General features: G+C 45.5%; 1 protein-coding gene across 5 annotated transcripts in view; it reads right to left on the minus strand.

Moving 5' to 3' along the window:
* LOC126529094 (uncharacterized) overlaps positions 1 to 20,462 on the minus strand; it is a 73,578-nt gene that overhangs the window by 6,443 nt on the left and 46,673 nt on the right. For all 5 annotated transcript variants that reach the window (XM_050176696.3, XM_050176695.3, XM_050176694.3 and 2 more), the window contains 4 exons: positions 19,113 to 19,285; positions 17,846 to 17,992; positions 15,746 to 15,839; positions 8,980 to 9,029 (listed from right to left, as the gene is read on the minus strand). In XM_050176696.3, the coding sequence (XP_050032653.1) occupies positions 8,980 to 9,029; positions 15,746 to 15,839; positions 17,846 to 17,992; positions 19,113 to 19,285 (464 nt within the window). The remainder of the gene's footprint in view (positions 1 to 8,979; positions 9,030 to 15,745; positions 15,840 to 17,845; positions 17,993 to 19,112; positions 19,286 to 20,462) is intronic.

Here is a 20,462-nt window from a genome sequence, read left to right on the forward strand (position 1 = left end):
GTGTGCTGAAATAGAGTTACCTCATGATGGAGTAAGAAAAGGATTGTAACAATGGGTACTGATAAAAACTTTTAAAGGGGGTCGGGTAACCTCAGCGGCCATCCTTGCCAGGGCAAGGATCTCGAGGCTCCTAACCAATCAAATAAAGTCCTCAGCCTTTTTCTCAGAAATGAGAAGTGGCTGAGGTGTATGAGGTGAAGTACTGCGGGATGATTTACATATTTTTAAGAATACCAGCTTCTGTTAAAAATCTAAAAACGCTAGACATATCTACAATTGCATTATCACTCAAGAGCAGTGCGGGGTGAAAAGGGATGCATTGGTTATAAAACGGGGAAAAGCACTTTTTCCGTAGCTTTTCCAGTTTACAGCATGAAATTAAAATGTGATTGACTGTAAGTTCATCTCCGCAAGTGCAAATTGGTTTGTCTTCTTTCTTCAGCAGAAAGTTGTGTGTAATGTGTGTGTGACCTATACGGAGACGGCAGATAATGACTTCCTTGAAACGCTTCTGGTGCACGCATGACTTCCATTCACCTAGAACTGGTTTTATTAATTGTAGCTTGTTATTTAGTTCGTTGTTCCAAGTGGACTGCCATTTTTCTCTTGCATTACTATGTAGTAAGTTCATGCAATCTCTATAGGGCATATTTACATTCTTAATTTGCTTGCCATAAGCTTGAGCAGCGCACAAATCCGCTCTTTCATTGCCTTTTATGCCGACATGACTTGGTACCCAGCAGAGCCTGATGTTTTGGCCTTGAGCTGTGGCTGCTGTAATGCTGTGTATGAGGTCTCCAAGCAGAGGAGCCGTTGCATTTCTAGAATGAAAGGCCGTGAGCACACTCAGTGAGTCTGTGTAAATAACACTGTTGGTAAGTCTCTCATTTACTATTTTTTCTATGGCTACACAGATGGCATAACTTTCCGCAGTGAAGATGGAAGCACACTGTGGAAGTCTTACTATTTTAGTCCAATTCCCCTGTACAGCTGCGCTTCCTACATAAGCATCTGTTTTTGAACCGTCTGTGTAAAAAGCTGCAAAATTACTGTACTTTTCTTCAAGTGTGAGGAATTCTTGTATTATATGTTGTTGCGGAATTTGTTTTTTACGGAAGCGTGTCAGAGTGAAATCACAGATTTCAGGAAAATTGTGCCATGGCGGCAGTGGACCTCGCCTTTGGGCAATGTTTGGCAATATATCTAGCATGCCGAGGTTTTGGCACGTCTCTTCGAAACGCAGGAGGAGTGGCCTAATAGCTTGTGGTTTGTTATTAAACAGTGTTCTTGATGGGCACTTTGTGACTATGGGGTAACATAGGTGTTTTGGAAGTGAGCGGATTTTTAGAATGTACGAGCATGTCAGCATGGCTCTTCTATCTGTAAGTGATGGCTCATTGGTTTCTACATGGAGACTGTTTATGGGTGATGTTCTGTATGCACCAGTGGAGAGATGCAAACCTAAATTGTACTGGATCTAGCCGTTTCAGGTACGATGGTCTTGCTGACCCATACACTATACATCCGTAATCCAGGGTAGAGCGTACTACAGAGCGGTAAATTTGTAAGAGACAAGTCCTATCGGCTCCCCAGTGTTTTCTCGACAGCACTTTGAGTATGTTCAGGGAGTGAGAAGCTTTCTTTTTCAAAGCATTTATGTGAGGCAGGAAGGTGAGCTTCCTGTCAAATGTTACACCTAGAAATTTGTGTTCATTTTTTACAGGTATATCTATTTCGTTCAGGTGTAGGGTGGGATCTATTTGTATGCCTCGTCTGAGTGAGAAAAGAATGGCCACCGATTTCTGAGGGGAAAAACGGAAACCATTTCTGTCCGCCCATGTTGCTAATTTGTTTATTGTTAGCTGTATTTGTCGTTCGCATGTTGATATGTTCGAGGATGTGCAAGCTATCTGGAGATCATCTACATAGAGAGAGTACATAACGGATCTTGGAATTATTTTGCTGATAGAATTCATTTTTACAATGAAGAGTGTTGTGCTCAAAATACATCCCTGAGGTACTCCATTTGCCTGGATAAAATTCCTTGAAAGGGTTGAGCCAAGGCGGACATGAAATGTACGGTTAGACAAGAAGTCCTTCAGGCAGTTCAACATCCTGCCGCGGATGCCCAGTTCAGCCAGGTCCTGAATGATCCCAAACCTCCACGTTGTATCATATGCCCTCTCCAAATCGAAGAAGACAGATAGACAGTGTTGCCTGTGTATAAAAGCTTCACGAACAGTATTTTCAAGACGGACAAGGTGGTCGGTGGTGGAGCAAGCCTTTTTAAAACCGCATTGATGGACATCCAGGAGCTCTCGGTCTTCTAACACAAATGTTAGTCTGATATTCAATAGACTTTCAAACGACTTTGCTAGGCAGCTGGTTAGAGCTATGGGCCTATAGCTGCTAGGAAGGGTGGATGGTTTTCCGGGTTTTAATAGTGGAACAATAATGGCCATCTTCCAGGCTTCGGGAAGTTTCCCCGATACCCAAACTTTGTTAAAAAAATTTAAGAGTGCCTCCACAGCTGGTTCAGATAGATGAGCTAACATATGATAATGTATTTCGTCTGGGCCAGGTGCAGTTTGCTTACCAGCGGACAGTACTCTATTAATTTCCTGAACTGTAAGTAAGTTATTATAGGGTTCATTTGTACCGCCACTTGTCGGCAGTCTTTGTCTTTCAGCTGTGTTTTTGTATTTCAGGAATGATTCTGAATAGTGGGATGAACCGGAGACCGCAGAAAAATATTCACCTAGAATATCTGCCTGTTCTTCTATATTTGTCTGTATACTAGGGTCAGAGAGAAATGGAACCGTGAATGGTGAGTAGCTGCTATTTATCTTTTTTACCATCTCCCACATTTGTTTTGATGTAATTGTGCTATTTATTGAGGACACGTAACCTTGCCATGAAGTTTTTTCTGCATTACGGCGAATATACCGGGCTTTTGCTCTGAACTTTTTGAACTTGATGAAATTTTCCTGCGTTGGGTACCTACGAAAAATTCCCCAGGCTTTGTTTTGTCTCCTTTTTGCATCTCGGCATTCTTGTGTGTACCAAATTTTGCGATTCTCTTTTACTACTCCTGACGACTGAGGAATTGCCAGGCGTGCAGCGGTTATAATACAGTTCGTGATAGCTTCATTCAGTTCGTCTATGCTTAAATTATCTGAAACTATTTTATCTAAGCTGGCCCTTTCTTTAAAAAGTGCCCAGTCGGCTAAATGTAACTTCCACCGTCTTGGTTTTGTTGGGATGACTTTTGTTGGAGAGGTTAGGCTGATTAATACAGGCAGGTGATCGCTGCCGTATGGGTTGTCGATGACATCCCATTTAAAATTGCTAAAAACAGAGGGTGAACTAAACGACAAATCTATGGAACTCTTTTTTCCCGTGATCGAAGAGCAGTATGTACTTTTGCCGGTGTTTAGGAGGCAAACATTATTACTTAAAATAAAATCTTCTATAATACGGCCTCTCGCATCGGTGTGTGCACTTCCCCAAAAACCGGAATGGGCGTTAAAATCACCAACTAGCAGGTACGGCTCTGGTAGCTGCTCTAAAAGGGTTTCTAAATCATTAAGTGTTACTGTTAGGTGTGGCTCAAGATATATATTGCATAATGTGATGGTTTTAAAATGAATGACAGTGACAGCAACAGCTTCGTATTTGGTTTTAAGTTTGATTTCTTGGGTTGCAATACCAGTCTTAATTATAATAGCAACACCTCCAGACAGTCTACTTGCGTGTTCTCGGTCAGACCGAAAGACATTGTATTTGTTTAAGATGTTTTTTTGTTTGGGACCTAAGTTGGTCTCCTGTAAGCATAAAGCCACAGGGGACAGTGTGTTTAACAGTTCTTTTATGTCACTGTAGTTATTTATTAGTCCTCGGCAGTTCCACTGTATAAGGAACGCCATGTTTGATGAGTGCAGTTAAAAATTACGTTACTGGTTTTCGGGGTGCCAATACTGGCGTTCTTTCTTTTCTTTTTCGCTCCAGGGAGCTGTGCTTCTGCTGCAGCAGAGGCGACTTTTGTGTTATGTCCATTGCCTCACTAGAGGCTCTGGACTTCCGCGGTGAACCCGCGGGTGTACGATTTGTTGGCTTCTCTCGACTGGGGGAAGCCTTGCGGGCAGCCAACTGAGAGGCCGGCTCGCCTTTGTTCAGAGGTGGCAGAGCAGCCTTCGCTGCGTCTGCCGGGGGCGGGAGTGGCCCTGCCTCAGGCTTTGCCTGGGCGGTGGCCGAAGCCTGGTGTGGTGTGCCGCCCCTGCGCACCACATCGGCGAAATTTGTTTTTGCTTTGAATTGAAATGTTGAGGAGTGTCGTTTTCGTGCCTCTTGATAAGTTATGTTTTCCTTGGTCTTGATCGTTATGATTTCTTTCTCTTTCTTCCAGGTTGGACATGATCTCGAGTATGCGGGGTGATCCCCTTCACAGTTTGCGCACAGTGGTGCAGCGGTACAGTTCACAGATTCATGAGCATTTGATGAACATTTGGCACATGTTTGGCGGCCACGACAGCTCTGAGAGCCATGGCCGAATCTTTGACATTTGAAACATCGTCTCGGATTTGGAATGTATGGTCTTACAGTTATTCTAAGATAGCCTACGTCTATGGATTCGGGGAGTTGGCTGGAGGCAAAAGTCAGGACTATGTGTTTTGTAGGTATTTCCTTGTCGTCTTTTCGGATTTTGATACGATGGACTTCGGTGACGTGCTCGTCTTTCAGACCATCCAACATCTCTTCTTCAGAAAGGTTCAGGAAATCATGCTCAGATATTACTCCTTTGACTGTGTTTAGTGAGCGGTGAGTAGTTACGGTTACCCGGACGTCTCCAAGGGACACTAAGGTTGGGAGTTTCGAGTATTGTGCTTTGTCTCGGATTTGGAGGAGTAGGTCGCCACTGGCTAGCTTCGTCACCTTGTAGCCAAGGCCCAGGGCGTGAGTCAGAGATTTTGATACTATGAATGGGGACATTTTTCGAGCTGGCTGGTCTGGATCTTCACTATGTATCACATGATACCTGGGGAAATGTTCGTTTGTTTTTTGGAAGCATTTAGAAGTTATGTCCTCGGTCCGCACTCTTTTTAGAGTGCGATCATTTTCTGAGAGAGGTGGAGCCATAAAGTGCGTTTAATGTTCGGTCATGATGCCAGCCGCCCACCATGGAGCCCAACGAGGGGACGGGACAGGAACTCGCAAGCAAGTCCAATACCCAGACTGAAGCCACCGTTTCGACAAAGAGACCAATCTTCGTTGAGGCAAACAAATGCTTTCTTTGGCACTGTTTATATGACATTGCTCTCCTCCACAACCTATGCAGGAAGAACAAGCGGATGCACATTTGAGTGAGGGAAGTCGAAATGTTCAGGAGGAAGGTGGGGGTTAGCTGTGATAGTAGTTGCTGCCCTGACGATGACAAAGATGAGTCCCTTTGTTGAACTCTTAGCTCCAGTCAGGCATACTTTGGCCACTGGTGATCACGTGGAATAAGTACAGCCGACTTCCATTAATTCGACTCCGACGGGAATGTCGAAATGGGGTCGAGTTATCCGGTGAGTCAAATTAAAACAAGAGGCCGAAGAAACAAAACAACTTCGAAGCGCACTGCCACTTCATTTGACAGTACTTGCCACTTTAACAGGTTCTTGAATGAAACGCACACCCACTTTGCATGGATTCAAAGTAGTAAACTAACCAGGAAATGACATTAGGGCCCCCAACCAAAGCAGAAACCTGATGTGCACCTGATTTTTTTTTTTTTTTTTTTGCCAGGAAGATGTTGCATGCCTCCGATTCTGGCAGTACTTTACCTTCGCAAAACAGATTTATTTATACCCAATGTCCATGGTCAAAACTCTCAGAGAGCACGTTACTGCAGTCTTTGAATATGACCTCCGAAAGGTCCATTGCGCGTTTGATATTTCGCATTTCTCAAATGACACCACAACAATTGCAAATGGGATGCTGGCACATGCCTGTACTAATCACTTCTCTAGCTAGTCCAACCACGCACGCATGCAATTCTCTATACAGTCAAACCCGGCTATATCGAACTCGCAAAAAAACGCCTATCAGTTCGATATAGAGCATAATTCGATATAAGCCTGCTAAATAATTGGATGTCATAAAAGCACATACCATTTATAAAATCACTTTATTGACGAAACTAGCTTAGTTTCGCATAAATTAGTCCTGCATTTTCTTCTGCTTGGGCAATTTCGCTGCCTGCGACGCACGCACTTCCCCACGTTGTCTAAGGAGTCGGAGCAGCTGAGGCCGCAACCTTCCGCATTCGCGCAGAAGCACCGGACTAATGCGAGTGCACCAATCACTTCGGAGGATGTGGGCAAAGGACTGTAGTTGCTTTCCTCAACGTGCCTACTTTTATTTGTGCTCGGTACGATGTCGGCGATGTAGTCTTCGTTTCCGAGCTCTACCGTGGTCGCGACACCATCATCTGCACTCACAAACTTGTCTACCGTTGATTCGAATGTCCCGGAAATTTTGACAGCTCGCTCCAAACTTCGGCAACACCGGCAACGGCTTCGTCGCATTCATCAGAATTTACAGTCATCACCGAGCACGCGGAAACCAGCACGTATGAAGAACGCCTCGTACACGGCCATGCGTACGCGTCGGGCGCCATGGGCACCGGGTTGCAAGTCTGGCCACTTTAGCCCTAATCGTGCCGAGAGTGCTCCTCGGAATCTTGCACGCTGCGGGTACATCGTGTTCGACGCGATTTATGATTTCGATCTTCACGACGAAAGGCGAATTCTGCCGCTTCATCACGGCAACACTGCGGGAGAAGGCCCACAAGGCGCAAACACGATAAACCAGAGAAGCAGCCAGACAACTCGCACTTTGGCCATCTTGCACGAAGAGCGCACAAGAGCCTCTGATTGGCTGTCTGAGCAAGCGCTGTAGGCGGGCCATATGGGCGGGCCAGGATAATTTTTTGCTGGGGAGTGTCGATAGATAGCGATCTAAAGAAAGGAAGGACGCTTGATTCTGCAACCCGTGAGGGAGCACGGCGAAGCGTCGTCAGGGGAGAGGGAGTGGGAACTGAAAGATGATAGAGAAAGAGGGAGGATAACAGACTCCACTATGCGCGACAGGGGGAGTGTCGACGGCTCGCCCGAACAGCCCGAGGCAGCGCGGTCACGGTAGGGAGAGCGGTTGGATCGGTTGGATGGAGCCGCGCCGCCGGGTTTCCCCGCTATCGCGAGGGAAAGCCAACTTCTGGGGGCACTTTTCCGCCGCTTGACGTTCGATATATCGGGAGTCACTGCAATATTTGTTCGATGTAAGCGTAATTTTTGCTATATATACTCATTGTAACTATACCGTGATCAGAAATTGTTCGATATATAGAATAATTCGATGTAAACGGGTTCGATATAGTCGGGTTCGACTGTAATGCCAAAAACACGTCCTGCGTCTCATTTCCGCTAGCTCAGCAAGTAAAATTATCTTTCGTAATAGAAGACTGAAACCAGTGCGCCGTCAACGGTACCCTAGCAAACATGATGCGTAAACGGGATGCGAGAACTGCGTCTGTCGCCATCTTTCCACGGCAATGGCGATGACGTTGGCTATGCTGGCACTGACGGTAGGCTGTCATCAATGCTGTTTCGATTTTGTATCCAATTTTTCTTGGAATCAGGTAAATACTGTAATCGTTCATTGTGAGCTACCATGTTCGATTGAAATTCTTCCTGTGGCAGGAAGTTTTCGGCAGGGGATGTTGCGTGTTCGACGTATTCACTGTTGTTTTAAGTTTCGCCAAGACAGACGCTACCACTAAAATGGTCGTGATTGGAGTCGCCATAGGTGCGTGCATGCTGGCCAGTCAAATTTAAATTATCTGGCAAAGGTCAAACTTAAAATCAAAATAACGAAAGTTTGGGCCCATAGAAATGCATGGGCACTGGCTGGGACCTTCGGCCGGCATCGAATTAGCCACAAGTCACTGTATCCATGCTCCTGTGAACACATTGTCTGTACTGCTACACCGTTTAATCATATGGAAATTGAGGGACAAGTGAAAAGAAAACACTCAGTTGTAGAGCATCGCTTGGTTGTTGTGAACTTGGCAAAGATGCAGAGAATGGGAAGCAGGACTATGAGAGCAAGCAAGGTTTATTTCCAAGTAACGGTGTTGAATGCTGCTTTATTTTTTATTTTTTTTGTCACAACACAACTTGTTTTTTGCAAGCTAGGGTTACTTAAGTGTGGTGAAGGCTGATCACATTGTGTCAAACATGTACTCGCAACAAGTGTGCCCGGGTAGATGGCACACACTGTGCCTACTGTCCAAGCATGCACAGACATAAATGCACCCTGGTGATTTCATGTTTCATCCTTGCTCCCTAACTGTGCCATCGGTGTGAATGCTCAGCTTTCTTTCTTTTTTTTTTCTTTTAATGGTCTTACCGTCATTAACGACCTTTCTCAAGCGACTTGAAGGGAGTGCTGCCCAAAAATGCAGAAATCAGAGGGCAGTTGTTTGGCACGCCAGGGGATTCCCATATAAACAACTGGCGTCGAAAGAGAAATTTGCTCCACAACATTCATAAAATCCTGCTAATGCAACATTGAATGAAAGGGGTGGGGGTGAATAGCATGCATGTTTGCTTGCCCTGAGAACCTCCCATTTCAGGGATACATTTGCATTTTGTTAAAGGTGATTTAAGGCTGTCGACCAATAATACGGACAAGCTTGATTATGCGGATGGCTCCGTGGCACTGTGACTGGTCCCATAGACTAACAAACAGTACAAGGGCAACTATCCAGTAGTTGCCAACAACACCCAAACCACAGGACAAGTCAAACCAAGCCACTAAGTCATAAAGATTGCATTTGCAATCAGTGCGATTTGTTGTGAGTGAATGCAAGACAAAAACAATGACAAAGAATTCCTCAGCAAAATGTGCAAACTTGGAAAACAAACCCGTACTAACCTTGTGTTTGGAGCACACGATGGAGAAGTTTTCAGTGTCCAAATAACAACCTGATTGGAAAAGAGAGAGAAAAAAAAAGCAAAAATGCACAAATCAGCATTCAACCCAGCTATACTTCTGATAAGCAAGCACCAGAAAGAATTTTCGTTTTCTACAAGACATTTCACAATGAAAGTGGCGAATTGCCATTTGCACTTCACTGGCCACAGATGCCAAGCACACTAATGAAAAAACGCGTGGTGGCGACAAAATGCAGAGGCAGCAGAGCGGCCAAACCAACTGGCGGCGAACCGCTGCGGCAGTCACGTGACAACATGAAAATCTGGCACCCTCTCTTTTACTCTGCATGTAGGTGCCAGATGTCGCATGCTCTTTCCTTCATCTGCTGACACATTGCTACGATGTTTACGGCCCTCGTCATTCATTCTTAATGTGAGCTACATCTTATGAAGATGACGACGTCGTTGGCACTGATCATAGTTATGTTGCTGTGCTCCCTTCTGTTATGGCTTATGGCATCGCCACGTTCAAAAGACAATGAGAATGCTGGGCGTCGCCTCTGCATCCTTGTATTCAGGGGCCATCTTGTCGTACAGAATCGGATATGATGCACTGTCTCCAAAAATCTTTCCACAGGTATGTCTCGGTTTACGCTCATCATTGTAAAGCCAAAACAAGCATGAGCGAGACCTGACTTGAGCAGACGATAGTACGAAATCAACAGTGCAGCTGACACCACATGCAAGTACGAATGGTGGGGTCTCATCCGTGCTCTTCGGACAAAGGAACGATAGCACTGTAGTGCAGACGATCACAAGGGCATTTATTGCACCTTTATACACTAATGCCTGGTAGCTGATGGGTACGCGGTAATGGGTAATGCCATGCCGATGGGCACGCGACAAATCGAGGCAGTAAGATTCACCGCAACTGAATAGTGAGTGAATATGTACACACCATGGTGGACACCAATGCCTGATCGTTTGTGTGTACGGTCATGCGAACAGTGGCGCCCTCCAACGAGGCCTCGCGAGACGGTCTCGCAGAAGCATGTCTTGGCGCACGCATGGAACGTTCGTGCCGCTTGCCTACCAGAAGACGATAAGGAAGAGTCTACTCCCTGTTGCGCCCGACTAACCCCGCTGATAGGTGACTTTAGCAGCGCAACACTCACGCCATCTCTCGTACTATTCTGCAGCCATACCAACTGCCACGGTAAAGCCAGGCAGGGAAAACAACATCAGGTGACGCGTGAGTCACAAACCACCACAGAATTGAGCGGTCGGGAGGGTCCGCATGAAACCAGTTTCGCCCGTGCACGTCACGAAGGAGCCGCTCTCATTGGTCTCTGGTGTTCGGGGCTCGCTTGCCACCGCGGAAAGCTGCAAAAATAGGTCCAGTATCGATCCCTCCCACGGCACGTAGTAGTTGCTGTGAGGCAGCTTTCGCGGCGTGCATTTTGCCGCTGGTGCTGCGCACATTTTTTCTGCTAGTGTGTACGTGCCTTTAACGCTATCACTTTTAGATATACTACTATCACTTTCAAGAGATATTACATGCCTCTGCATCAGACTTGTCAAAGTATGCGGCCTAGAATGTTCCTGGCACTGTGCGGAGGTAGCAAGCTTGGCCAAAGCACCCAAAACACTTATTGTTAACATGTTTACAAACTACTCTATTTATTAGAATCTAGGCTGATAGCTTATTTCAAATAATTATATTCCAAACTCTAGGGTCGGCATAGATTCGAGGATTTAAAAAAGAACCACCAGTTTTTCATTGAAACTGCTAAATATGGTGCATAGCTAGCGCCATCTAGAAAAGTCAGTATTGCAGCCACTACTAGCCGTGCCAGTAGCCAACCGTGCACAAGCGAGGTTGCCATTTTGACCTGTGTTGTTTCGGCCGTATCGGTGTGCGGCGTGGTGTTATCGCGATGGCACCAAGCAGGAGATGCCACTACAGTGCCAGGTACTTTGATCGTGCGCGCCTTTAAAAAGTGCAGCATATCTAACGCGCTTGACGGTACCGAAGATAGTGCACTGTTTGAAGGTGGCAGTGACAAGGAACACAGTGATGAGTCTAGCAGCGACGACGACGTTCAATGAGCTCTGCACGCTCAGATTCAATAAATGTTTGCATTTTGCGAACGCAGTCCTCACTTTTTTTGTTCGGCCTACATTCGAAGTAATATATATATTTTTTTTGGCTTCGGACTTTAGGGGGTCGGCTTAGAATCGGGGTCGGGCTAGATTCGAGTAAATACAGTACATGTTCGTTTACAAACATGCACAGTTCAGGCAAGAACTGATGGCCATATGGACACATCTCAGCCTCCCTGTCCGTCGGTTTAAACAATAGGTTTGCAAACAGTGAGGGTGCAGTCAGAAAAAGATGGTGGCAAGGATGAAGACACCAGATTGCGTGGCCCTGATTAATTTAGACTTTTAGGGCGACATTCCCCATCATGTGCAGGTCAAACAAGATCTGTGGGGAAGAGCACTTGCAGAAATTTTGTGTATCCTCTATTGCTGCAATGTTATCAAAATCATGGTCTTGTCCATTAAACGGGCCCTGAAACACTTCTTTAACTAATCACGCAGCAGCCTCACTATGAAAAGATGTCTCAAGAATCTCGTGTAAAAAAAAAAAAAAATGTTTAGAATCCTGCAACTATACGAGTGGAGTTATTGTACCTACAGCCAGCTTTTTATCTTCTTTCGTCTCTGTGCTAGCGGTGGAAGCTACACAGCATAGAAGCCAAGAGGGCAAAACCCCGGCCAAAAGTTTAGTGTCGTAGCAGCAAAGGGCTCATCGCACCACCCCACTGCCATCTTGAAGGCCGCACAAGTGGCTGCAGCTACGTGCAGTGCAAAAGCGGAATTGTCTTTGTCCTTTTGAGACTGCATACATGTATATTCTTCATTTATGTAACTCAAAATTAGGAATTATGTATTATACTAAGTATTTTCTTGCGATAACGACATCAGCCATTAGCGTTGGCAGATCCAGCTGCTTTAGCTGACGCTGCATAACGGCATTGCGGAAGCGAGAGCAAGCGATTGTTCGCTGTTTTTGATGTTACCTTTTGAATTCCCTGCTGCACGAAATGCAGCAATATTTGGTGGACATGTTCGCAGAAGCCTCTGACAGATCGGCAGCATCTGCTTAGTGGGTTCAAAAAGTGTTTCAGGGCCCCTTTTAATCTTCCATGGCAAGGAAATTCGTGCCAGAAAAGTCTGTTGATGACTCCCGATGACTCCTTGTTGATGATTTGCAAGTGGAGACCTTTGGCTCCTTTAGAATACCATGTAGTCTGTCTTTACCAATAAACAATGAACTATGCACTAGCAGCAGCCATCAAAATGTATGATGTCACCGCAACGTGGAGCGGGAGCGCCAAGGCCGGTGTCGGCCCCGGTCTTTTTGTTCTTGCATTTATTCCAGCTTGCTAAGTCTCTATAATTACTTTGTTTAGCGCAAAACAATTGACACAAGAAAGACAACAGGACAAGGCGCCTTTTTCCATCGTCTTTCTTGTGTCCGTCGTTTTGCTCTAAACAAAGTAATTATGGATTCGCACCAACTAGCACGCCAACGCATTATGCTGTACTAAGTCTCTCTTTACAGTAAGATGGGCTCTTTCGTTACTTATATGAGTAATTTACTAGTGCAACTGAAATTACTTTTTTTTAGTATACATTTAGGGAATGCCTGCTTTGTAGGTTTGATATTCTATACATTCAGATTTTGTTCTATGAACTGTGATCAGCGGTGCGAGCGCGTAAAATTCTTATATTCCGCCACTGATGTCCACTTGCAGGACAAGGCCCTATGGAGATAGGCCGCTTGCTTGTTTGCGTTTAACTTTTTTTTTTACCACAAGCTTTACCAAAGACACCTGTATTACCAAAGAGCATAAACTACGGTCTAGTACACAATCGTCACGTGTGTGATTATAATGCCCGATGCAAAATTCAACGACCTCAAATTCTCCTGGAAAGAGGGGGAAGAGAGAGAGAGAGAGAAAAGCACAATACAGTGCAATGAATAAAGTTGCAAGCAAGCAACAGGAATAAGTACGGTGGACACCGTGCAAATGCTCGACTCTTACACGTCCCCTGATAATATTTTCCCCGCATGGCTCTCGCGTCTCCTGTAAATCGGCTTCTCCCCGTAGCTAAGCCCTGGTGGCGGTCGATGTGATTGCAGCATACTACAAGAGACAGCGCGAGTGTTGCACTGCTAACGCCACCTAATGGCGGGGTTATACTTGGGCGCAAAAGGGAAAAGGCTGTTCGTGTTTGGCATGGGGTCAGCGAACAGTGCTGTTGCTTCGCGCCTGCGCCGACCTCTTTCGCGGGACCGTCCTACGGAAGGCATAGGAGCAGGACACCGGAATGGACGAACACGATCGTTCGAACCCGCCACTGTTCGCGTGATCGTGAACAATTGGGCATTGGTTTTCAGCTTGGGGGCGAACATATCCACTCTCTATCGGGTCGCAGTGAGTCGGACTTCCTAGACTTCTTGCGCACCCATTGGCGTGTTCTGTGGATTGCAAATCGGCTAGCAGGCATCAGAGTATGAAAGGTGCAATAAATGCCATTGCGATTGTGTTGCCGTTCCTTTGTCCCAAGAGCACATGTGTGACCCAACAACACATATAACCTTTTTTCAATGCATAAGACTACTGTGTTGATCACGTAGTTGCAAAGGCAACGTGGCGACCTTGCTCAATGTAGTCTGACACCTCACAGTTGGAACGTAAAAATACGAACAAATTCGATTATGTCGGCCTTCACAAGGGTTATCTGACTGGATGCAACACCATGAACGAATGCAGCCAAAGAAACCACAAATGCCACGCTTTGCACTGTATTGCTTGGTAGCTTCCGAATTTTTCCACCGCGAAAACAAAGTTGTGGCACAGTAGAGGCACAATTTAGTAAAAAAAATACAGGACACCCTTTAGTAGTAGTATGGAGCAAGAAATACCAGTCAGAGCAAGTTAGCGCAATCAGTGCAGCATTCCCACCACTGTAAAAGCAATGCGACAACTTTCCAGCCAACAACAACAGGAGAAAAAAAACAATACAGTCGAACCCGACTATATCGAACCCGTTTACATCAAATTATTTTATATATAGAACAATTTCTGGTCACGGTATAGTTACAATGAGTATATATAGCAAAAATTACGCTTACATCGAACAAATATTGCAGTGACTCCCGATATATCGAACGTCAAGCGGCGGAAAAGTGCCCCCAGAAGTTGGCTTTCCCTCGCGGTAGCGGGGAAACCCGGCGGCGCGGCTCCATCCAACCGGTCTCCCTACCGTGACCGCGCTGCCTCGGGCTGTTCGGGCGAGCCGTCGACACTCCCCCTGTCGCGCATAGTGGAGTCTATTAGGCCACATCCTCCCTCTTTCTCTATCATCTTTCACTTGCCACCGCCTCTCCCCTGACGATGCTTTGCCGTGCTCCCTCACGGGTTGCAGAATCGAGCGTCCTTCCTTTTTTAGATCACTATCTAGCGACACTCCCCAGCGAAAAATGATCCTGGCCCGCCTACAGCGCTTGCTCAGACAGCCAATCAGAGGCTCTTGTGCTCTCTTCATGCAAGATGGCGAAAGTGCGAGTTGTCTGGCTGCTTCTCTGGTTTATTGTGTTTGCGCCTTGTGGGCCTTCTCCCGCAGTGTTGCAGAGATGAAGCGGCAGAATTCGCCTTTCGTCGTGAAGCTCAAAATCATAAATCGCGTCGAACGAGATGAGAAGTTGGATGTCCCCGCAGCGTGCAAGATTCCGAGGAGCACTCTCGGCACGATTAGGGCTACAGTGGCCAGACTCGCAACCCGGCGCCCGACGCGTACGCACGGCCGTGTACGAGTGGTTCTTCATACGTGCCGGTTTCCGCGTGCTCGGTGAGGACTGTAAATTCTGATGAATGCGACGAAGCCGTTGCCGGTGTTGCTGAAGTTTGGAGCGAGCTGTCAAAATTTCCGGGACATTCGAATCAACGGTGGACGAGTTTGTGAGTGCAGATGATGGTGTCGCGACCACGGTAGAGCCCGGAAATGAAAACTACATCGCCGACATCGTACCGAGCACAAATGAAAGTAGGCACATTGAGGAAAGCAACTACGGTCCTTTGCCCACATCCTCCGAAGTGATTGGTGCTCTCGCATTTGTCCTGCGCTTCTGCGCGAATGCGGAAGGTTGCGGCCTCAGCTGCTCCGACTCCTTAGACAACGTGGGGAAGTGCGTGCGTCGCAGGCAGCGAAATTGCCCAAGCAGAAGAAAATGCAGGACTAATTTATGCCAAACTAAGCTAGTTTCGTTAACAAAGTTGTTTTATAAATGGTATGTGCTTTTATGACATCCAATTATTTAGCAGGCTTATATCGAATTATGCTCTATATCGAACTGATAGGCGTTTTTTTGCGAGTTCGATTTAGCCGGGTTTGACTGTAATGAAGTGAACCCCTACAATGTGCCCAGTGGTTTATCTCATTAAATTAAATTAAGTATTGAGAGTAGAACAGGTGCAGTTATAGAATGTGAAGCACAAACACATAAACTTGCAACAATCAGTAACTGACACAGTACGGTATTGCATTTGTACATCAAGAAAACTACACTAATGGTACATATTAGAAGCAACTCGTAATCAAGTCTTACTTGCTAATAAGCCAACTAGTACACTAGGCACTACAAAAGGCACCACATGGCAGTGTCTCCAGTAATGGCAACACTGTAACACTACCTTTTTCTACGGCACAGAGGTAGTGGTATTTTTCGCTGCAGCCCCGGGTGATGCAGCCCAGAGAAGCACCGACGAGCTTGCACTTGCAGCATACCTGCAGCACGGGAGGCAAAACAAACACTGCTGTGCAATACACCTCGGTGCTAGCCAGTGCTGGTGACAAAGCCACATGGACATTTACCACCTGCACTCTGCTTCCCAAATTCTCTTGCAGTTTTCCCTGCAAGTTCTCCTGCGACTAGAACAACCTGTGGTCAATGGGGCCTTTTATTAACCCTTTGGGTGTCGATTTTTTTCCGCCATGTGCGACCGCCCAGGGTCGATTTTTTATTATTGCAGATTCCTATTCTTCTTAGGGACTTATTTCGAAAAAAAAAAAAAAAGAGAAGAAATTACCGTAATTTTTCTAGGGTGACCGTAAAGTGAGAAAAATATTTTGCGTTGGCATATATGCACTCTTCCTTCATGAATAAGAACAATAAAAAAGGAAACAAACTTATCAGAATTAAAAATTTGATGCATTTTTATGCACATAGTTAGAGGCTTTGAAAATCCGCACACGAGAATATTTCGCAAGCCTCAAATGTTCCTGCTCTTATACTAATACATATGTCTATAACGTAATTGAACTGCGTAGGTGCATGCACTCAAGAAAACTGTTTGGTTGTGTGCCCATCAAAAAAAAAAAAAAAAGCAACACGTGTGACAAACTTCCGCTAATCTTCATCTTATCGCCAACCAGCTAGGGCAATTAGTTTTCGTGAGCCTCAAAGAAAAAAAAAGAAAGAAAGAAAAGAAAAGAAACGGAAACGCATGCACGGCGGCATCCTTCCTATGCGCACCCCTGTGAGCACTAAACGAGCGATTAGTAACGAGATAGCCATCACTTTTGCAAGCGCAAAAAGCCGAAACCGCCCACTAAACAAAATCCAAACGGCCGCTCGCATGTGCATGTGCGGGAGCAAACTAGCGCTAAAACAAACCATGCAACGAAAACCGAGAGAGGGAGGCGCACGAAAAAAATTTCCTGTATCCCCACATAGTGGCAGCACATGACAGAAAAGAAAGTTAGGAAATTGGCGCGCTTCTTAAACGTACAGACTGCGCTGTAAATATACGGCATCGACCATTTTCGGACTTGTTCGAGGCGCCGTATATTTACGTCATTGACCATCAAAGGGTTAAAAGCCGACGAAGCATTTATCACTAAATGGTATAGTTAAATTGAAGTATATTAGGCCATCGTCATACATGTTGCAGAGAACGAACCATAGCTTAAGACATCACGAATTTCCTTTTAAGGGCGATGCTTTGCTTTTTACATTTCTTTTTTCACTGGACACTAAGGGAGTGGAATGTGCTTCTCCCACAAACTGTATACATAATGCCAAATGACGATTTTTACCACGCTTTGTATATTTGAATTAGATGACAGTTTTTTTTTTTTTTTTTTTTGTTACGTCCCTCCTGCTGTAAAATGCCTGCAAAGGTGAAGCAGGTACCAAATAAATAAATAAATAAATGGCGACAAAATTTCACTCTGGTGTCAAATCAATTTTGATAAAGCTGTAGGGCTGCTCATTGACAGGTTTTTTTTTAAGTCTTTAAATACCACCTAAGCAGATGACGCAAGCACATGGTGGTTAGCGGATACAACACAGAACATGGCCTCAGATTGCAGGGCGATCTCAGTCATGCCAACAAACCGCCGTTTCTCAATGTACCGGGTTTCTGCGTCATTTCTACTAAGTAGTCATGTTGCCGTTCTACTTACTATTACTACTTCTTTTGTTTTTAGATATCAGAAACACAGCTTTTTCCTTTCTTTTTTACAACATACCGACTCATATTCAAAATATAAAATTTCGCAGGAAGACTCCTCTACATCTGAAGCATCTGAAGCTAGGCTCCTTACACATATGAAACTTTTGCTGCAGTTGACCTTTAAACTGAATGCTTCTCTTCTAGTGTCACTTCAACAGATATTTCGACAGCTCTATTTTCTTACAACAGTCTTGCTGGGGCAGCCTTCGCAGCACTCGCAATTTGCGCACGCTGATGTTAAACCTTGAACGCCGACATTTGCCGTGAAGGACTCACCAGGTGAGTGGCTTCGGCTACGGCTTCTTGCAGTCCATGCACCCGGTTCCCACCGAGGTACACCCCCTGGGACCAGGTGGCACACGTCTCATGCACCCAGAGTTCCTTGGACACCTCCGCTTCCCTTTCTGCTTCACTGGGCCTCCGCTGTCACAAGAGAAAATAGACATTTACGCTCAACTTCCAATGTTTGTACACTGCTCTGATGTATACATAAGGTGCAATCGTGTTTAATATGAGCTGCAAGATAATACCTGCAATCAAAGGGGCCCCAAGACGGCATGGTGACGCCAACATACTAAAAATTGGAGAACTAAACACCCTTTGAAGCACTGGTACTTATTAAACCAATTCTTTCTTTCTTTTTTTTTTTTTTATGTCAGCCCCTCCGTGCAGGGCTGGAGCCATGGAGGAAAGAAAGAATTAGGGGAGAGCACTGCAAAACCCGACTGAAGCCAAACGCATGAGCCGAACACGTGATCATCACATTACGTGGTAGGTTTTAGTACTCCCGCTCTGACGGCAGAGCTACAACAAGGCAACCGAACAAGTGTACATCAATTAAAAACTACCAGGAACCAAGCATTCTCGGCCGATACCCCAAGTCTCAGAGTTGATGTGTTGGGCCAACACTGCGAGGGAGGAAGCGAAGGGAATAGCTTCACAAAGAGTTCGCTTGCCAAGGCTGGCTGCGTGTTGTAAAGCTCTCCCCTAGTTTTTTTTTTTTTTCCCCCCTCCATGCTTGGAGCCCCTTTGACCATAGCGGCACCACGTTGCAGCTCGTATCGAACACGACAGCACATTCAATTTGCATGTTGCAGCTCGCTGCTTGCTTCACGAGTGCAACGTGGCATCGTCTGCACGTTGTTAGTTTCACTTGGTGAAGGGTTCATGCAGAACATTGTGCAGAATGAGTTCGCGGCATTTCCTGCACATGCGGGAGAGGTAATGCAAGGCTCGAGCAGGAGGTGCCAGGCCACGGCACAGAACCACAACGAACTAGTTAAACAGGTTGTGAACTTAGGTGAGTTGTTAATTCATAGTTCTTTTCCTACGCCCCTTTTGCAATGTGATTCTGCGAGCTTACTATCGAATAGTTCACCAAGTGCACGCCGAATCGAATGGACACGTTAATGCATGCCCGTTTCGATGAAGCTTTTGCTGCACAATTTTCCAGCTCTGAAGCAGCCAGTGCACGTCCTCGTCGTGAGGGTAGCTCTTGCACAAGTATCAAGGCGGCAAACGGAGCAGAGGGGAGTCAACTCACCTGCCGGCTGCATCGCCGCGGTGTGGAGCCTTCCTCGGTGCCCGAGGTCGAGTCGCTCTTTTTCCGTTTGGTGGCCCTGCCCCTGCGTAGCACCTCCTCCTGGCAGCTTACCGGTTCCGTCTCGGCTGGCCGCACCACAGAGCCCGGGTATGGCCCGTACAGGTCACCCAGCCCTGCCACACGGGTGAATCAGAGATGTTAAAAGGCACACTACTTTGTAGTTTAGTTCTTAGTTTTTGTTTTGAATAGCATAAAGGCTCATTTGAACATTGCATAAAGGATGGGGGGGGGGGGGGGTGAACAAACATTGATGCCACAATTAGAAATTAACAGTCGCACAAGGGTACACACTGGTTGGTGATAAGCACTGCTACAAAAATACAAGATACAATACAAACTTTGTTGCAGCCCATGCAAGAGAAAGAAAAAAGAAAAGGTACGGACAAATCAGTAGCACAACGTGCACATTACAATATGTCAACTGAATACTGTAGCAGAACCTTAAGAAGAAAATTACTACAAATTAGTGTTAGCAGGTGCATAAGAAATTGCAGTTTACTAAGAAAAATTTAGCTCTTGTAGAATGTGTATGAGATAACAATCAGCCAAATCTATGAAAAAGGACGACATGTAGATAAATAAAATGACATTTTAAAAACAGGTTCTATCATTTACAGCAACTATGTGGGAAGGCAATTCACTCCACTCTTCAACGAACAATGCTAAAGGCAAGTTACCATATCTGTTAGTACATGCACATATATGTGTTCAGACAAACTTTGTGGACATGACCTGCATGAGAAGAAACAAAGCACCAGTGTAACATGAGCAGACACATACTGCAAATGTACCAACATCACCAAATGAAAATCTGGCACTGTTTTCGTCCAGCCTCCATGAAAGCCATGATAAGTGCAGTGAGGTCTACTGTTGAAGGGTCCACACCAGTGAAACGAAGTTGGCATTTCTCCCTTGATTATTGCCCAGATATGGCATGACTTACGGCCCACAGAAGTCAGTTTCATGTGCAATCGACTATATAAACTACCTTTTTTCAAATAAATGTGACGTGTTGTTCCAGTTATGTTGGCTATGTTACTGCTTAAGTGTTCCCTTTAACAGTGAACCATACTCTACATGGATTTACTTGTGAATTGACTTTTTTCTTAACCATAAATTTTTTAGAGCAGTGTGGCAGTTTATGGTGGAAATAAATTTATTTTGTTGTGTGGTAAGTAACACTTAATAAGCATACGCATCTTTCTCGCGTTCTAAACAATTGCTCCTTCTTTTAGTGTCCTCAAAGCATAGGTTCATAGAAAATAAAGGCTAAGAGACAATAACATTGCT

This window comes from Dermacentor andersoni, chromosome 8 (genome assembly GCF_023375885.2).
Source record: "Dermacentor andersoni chromosome 8, qqDerAnde1_hic_scaffold, whole genome shotgun sequence".
NCBI classification, from domain to species: Eukaryota; Metazoa; Arthropoda; class Arachnida; order Ixodida; family Ixodidae; genus Dermacentor; species Dermacentor andersoni.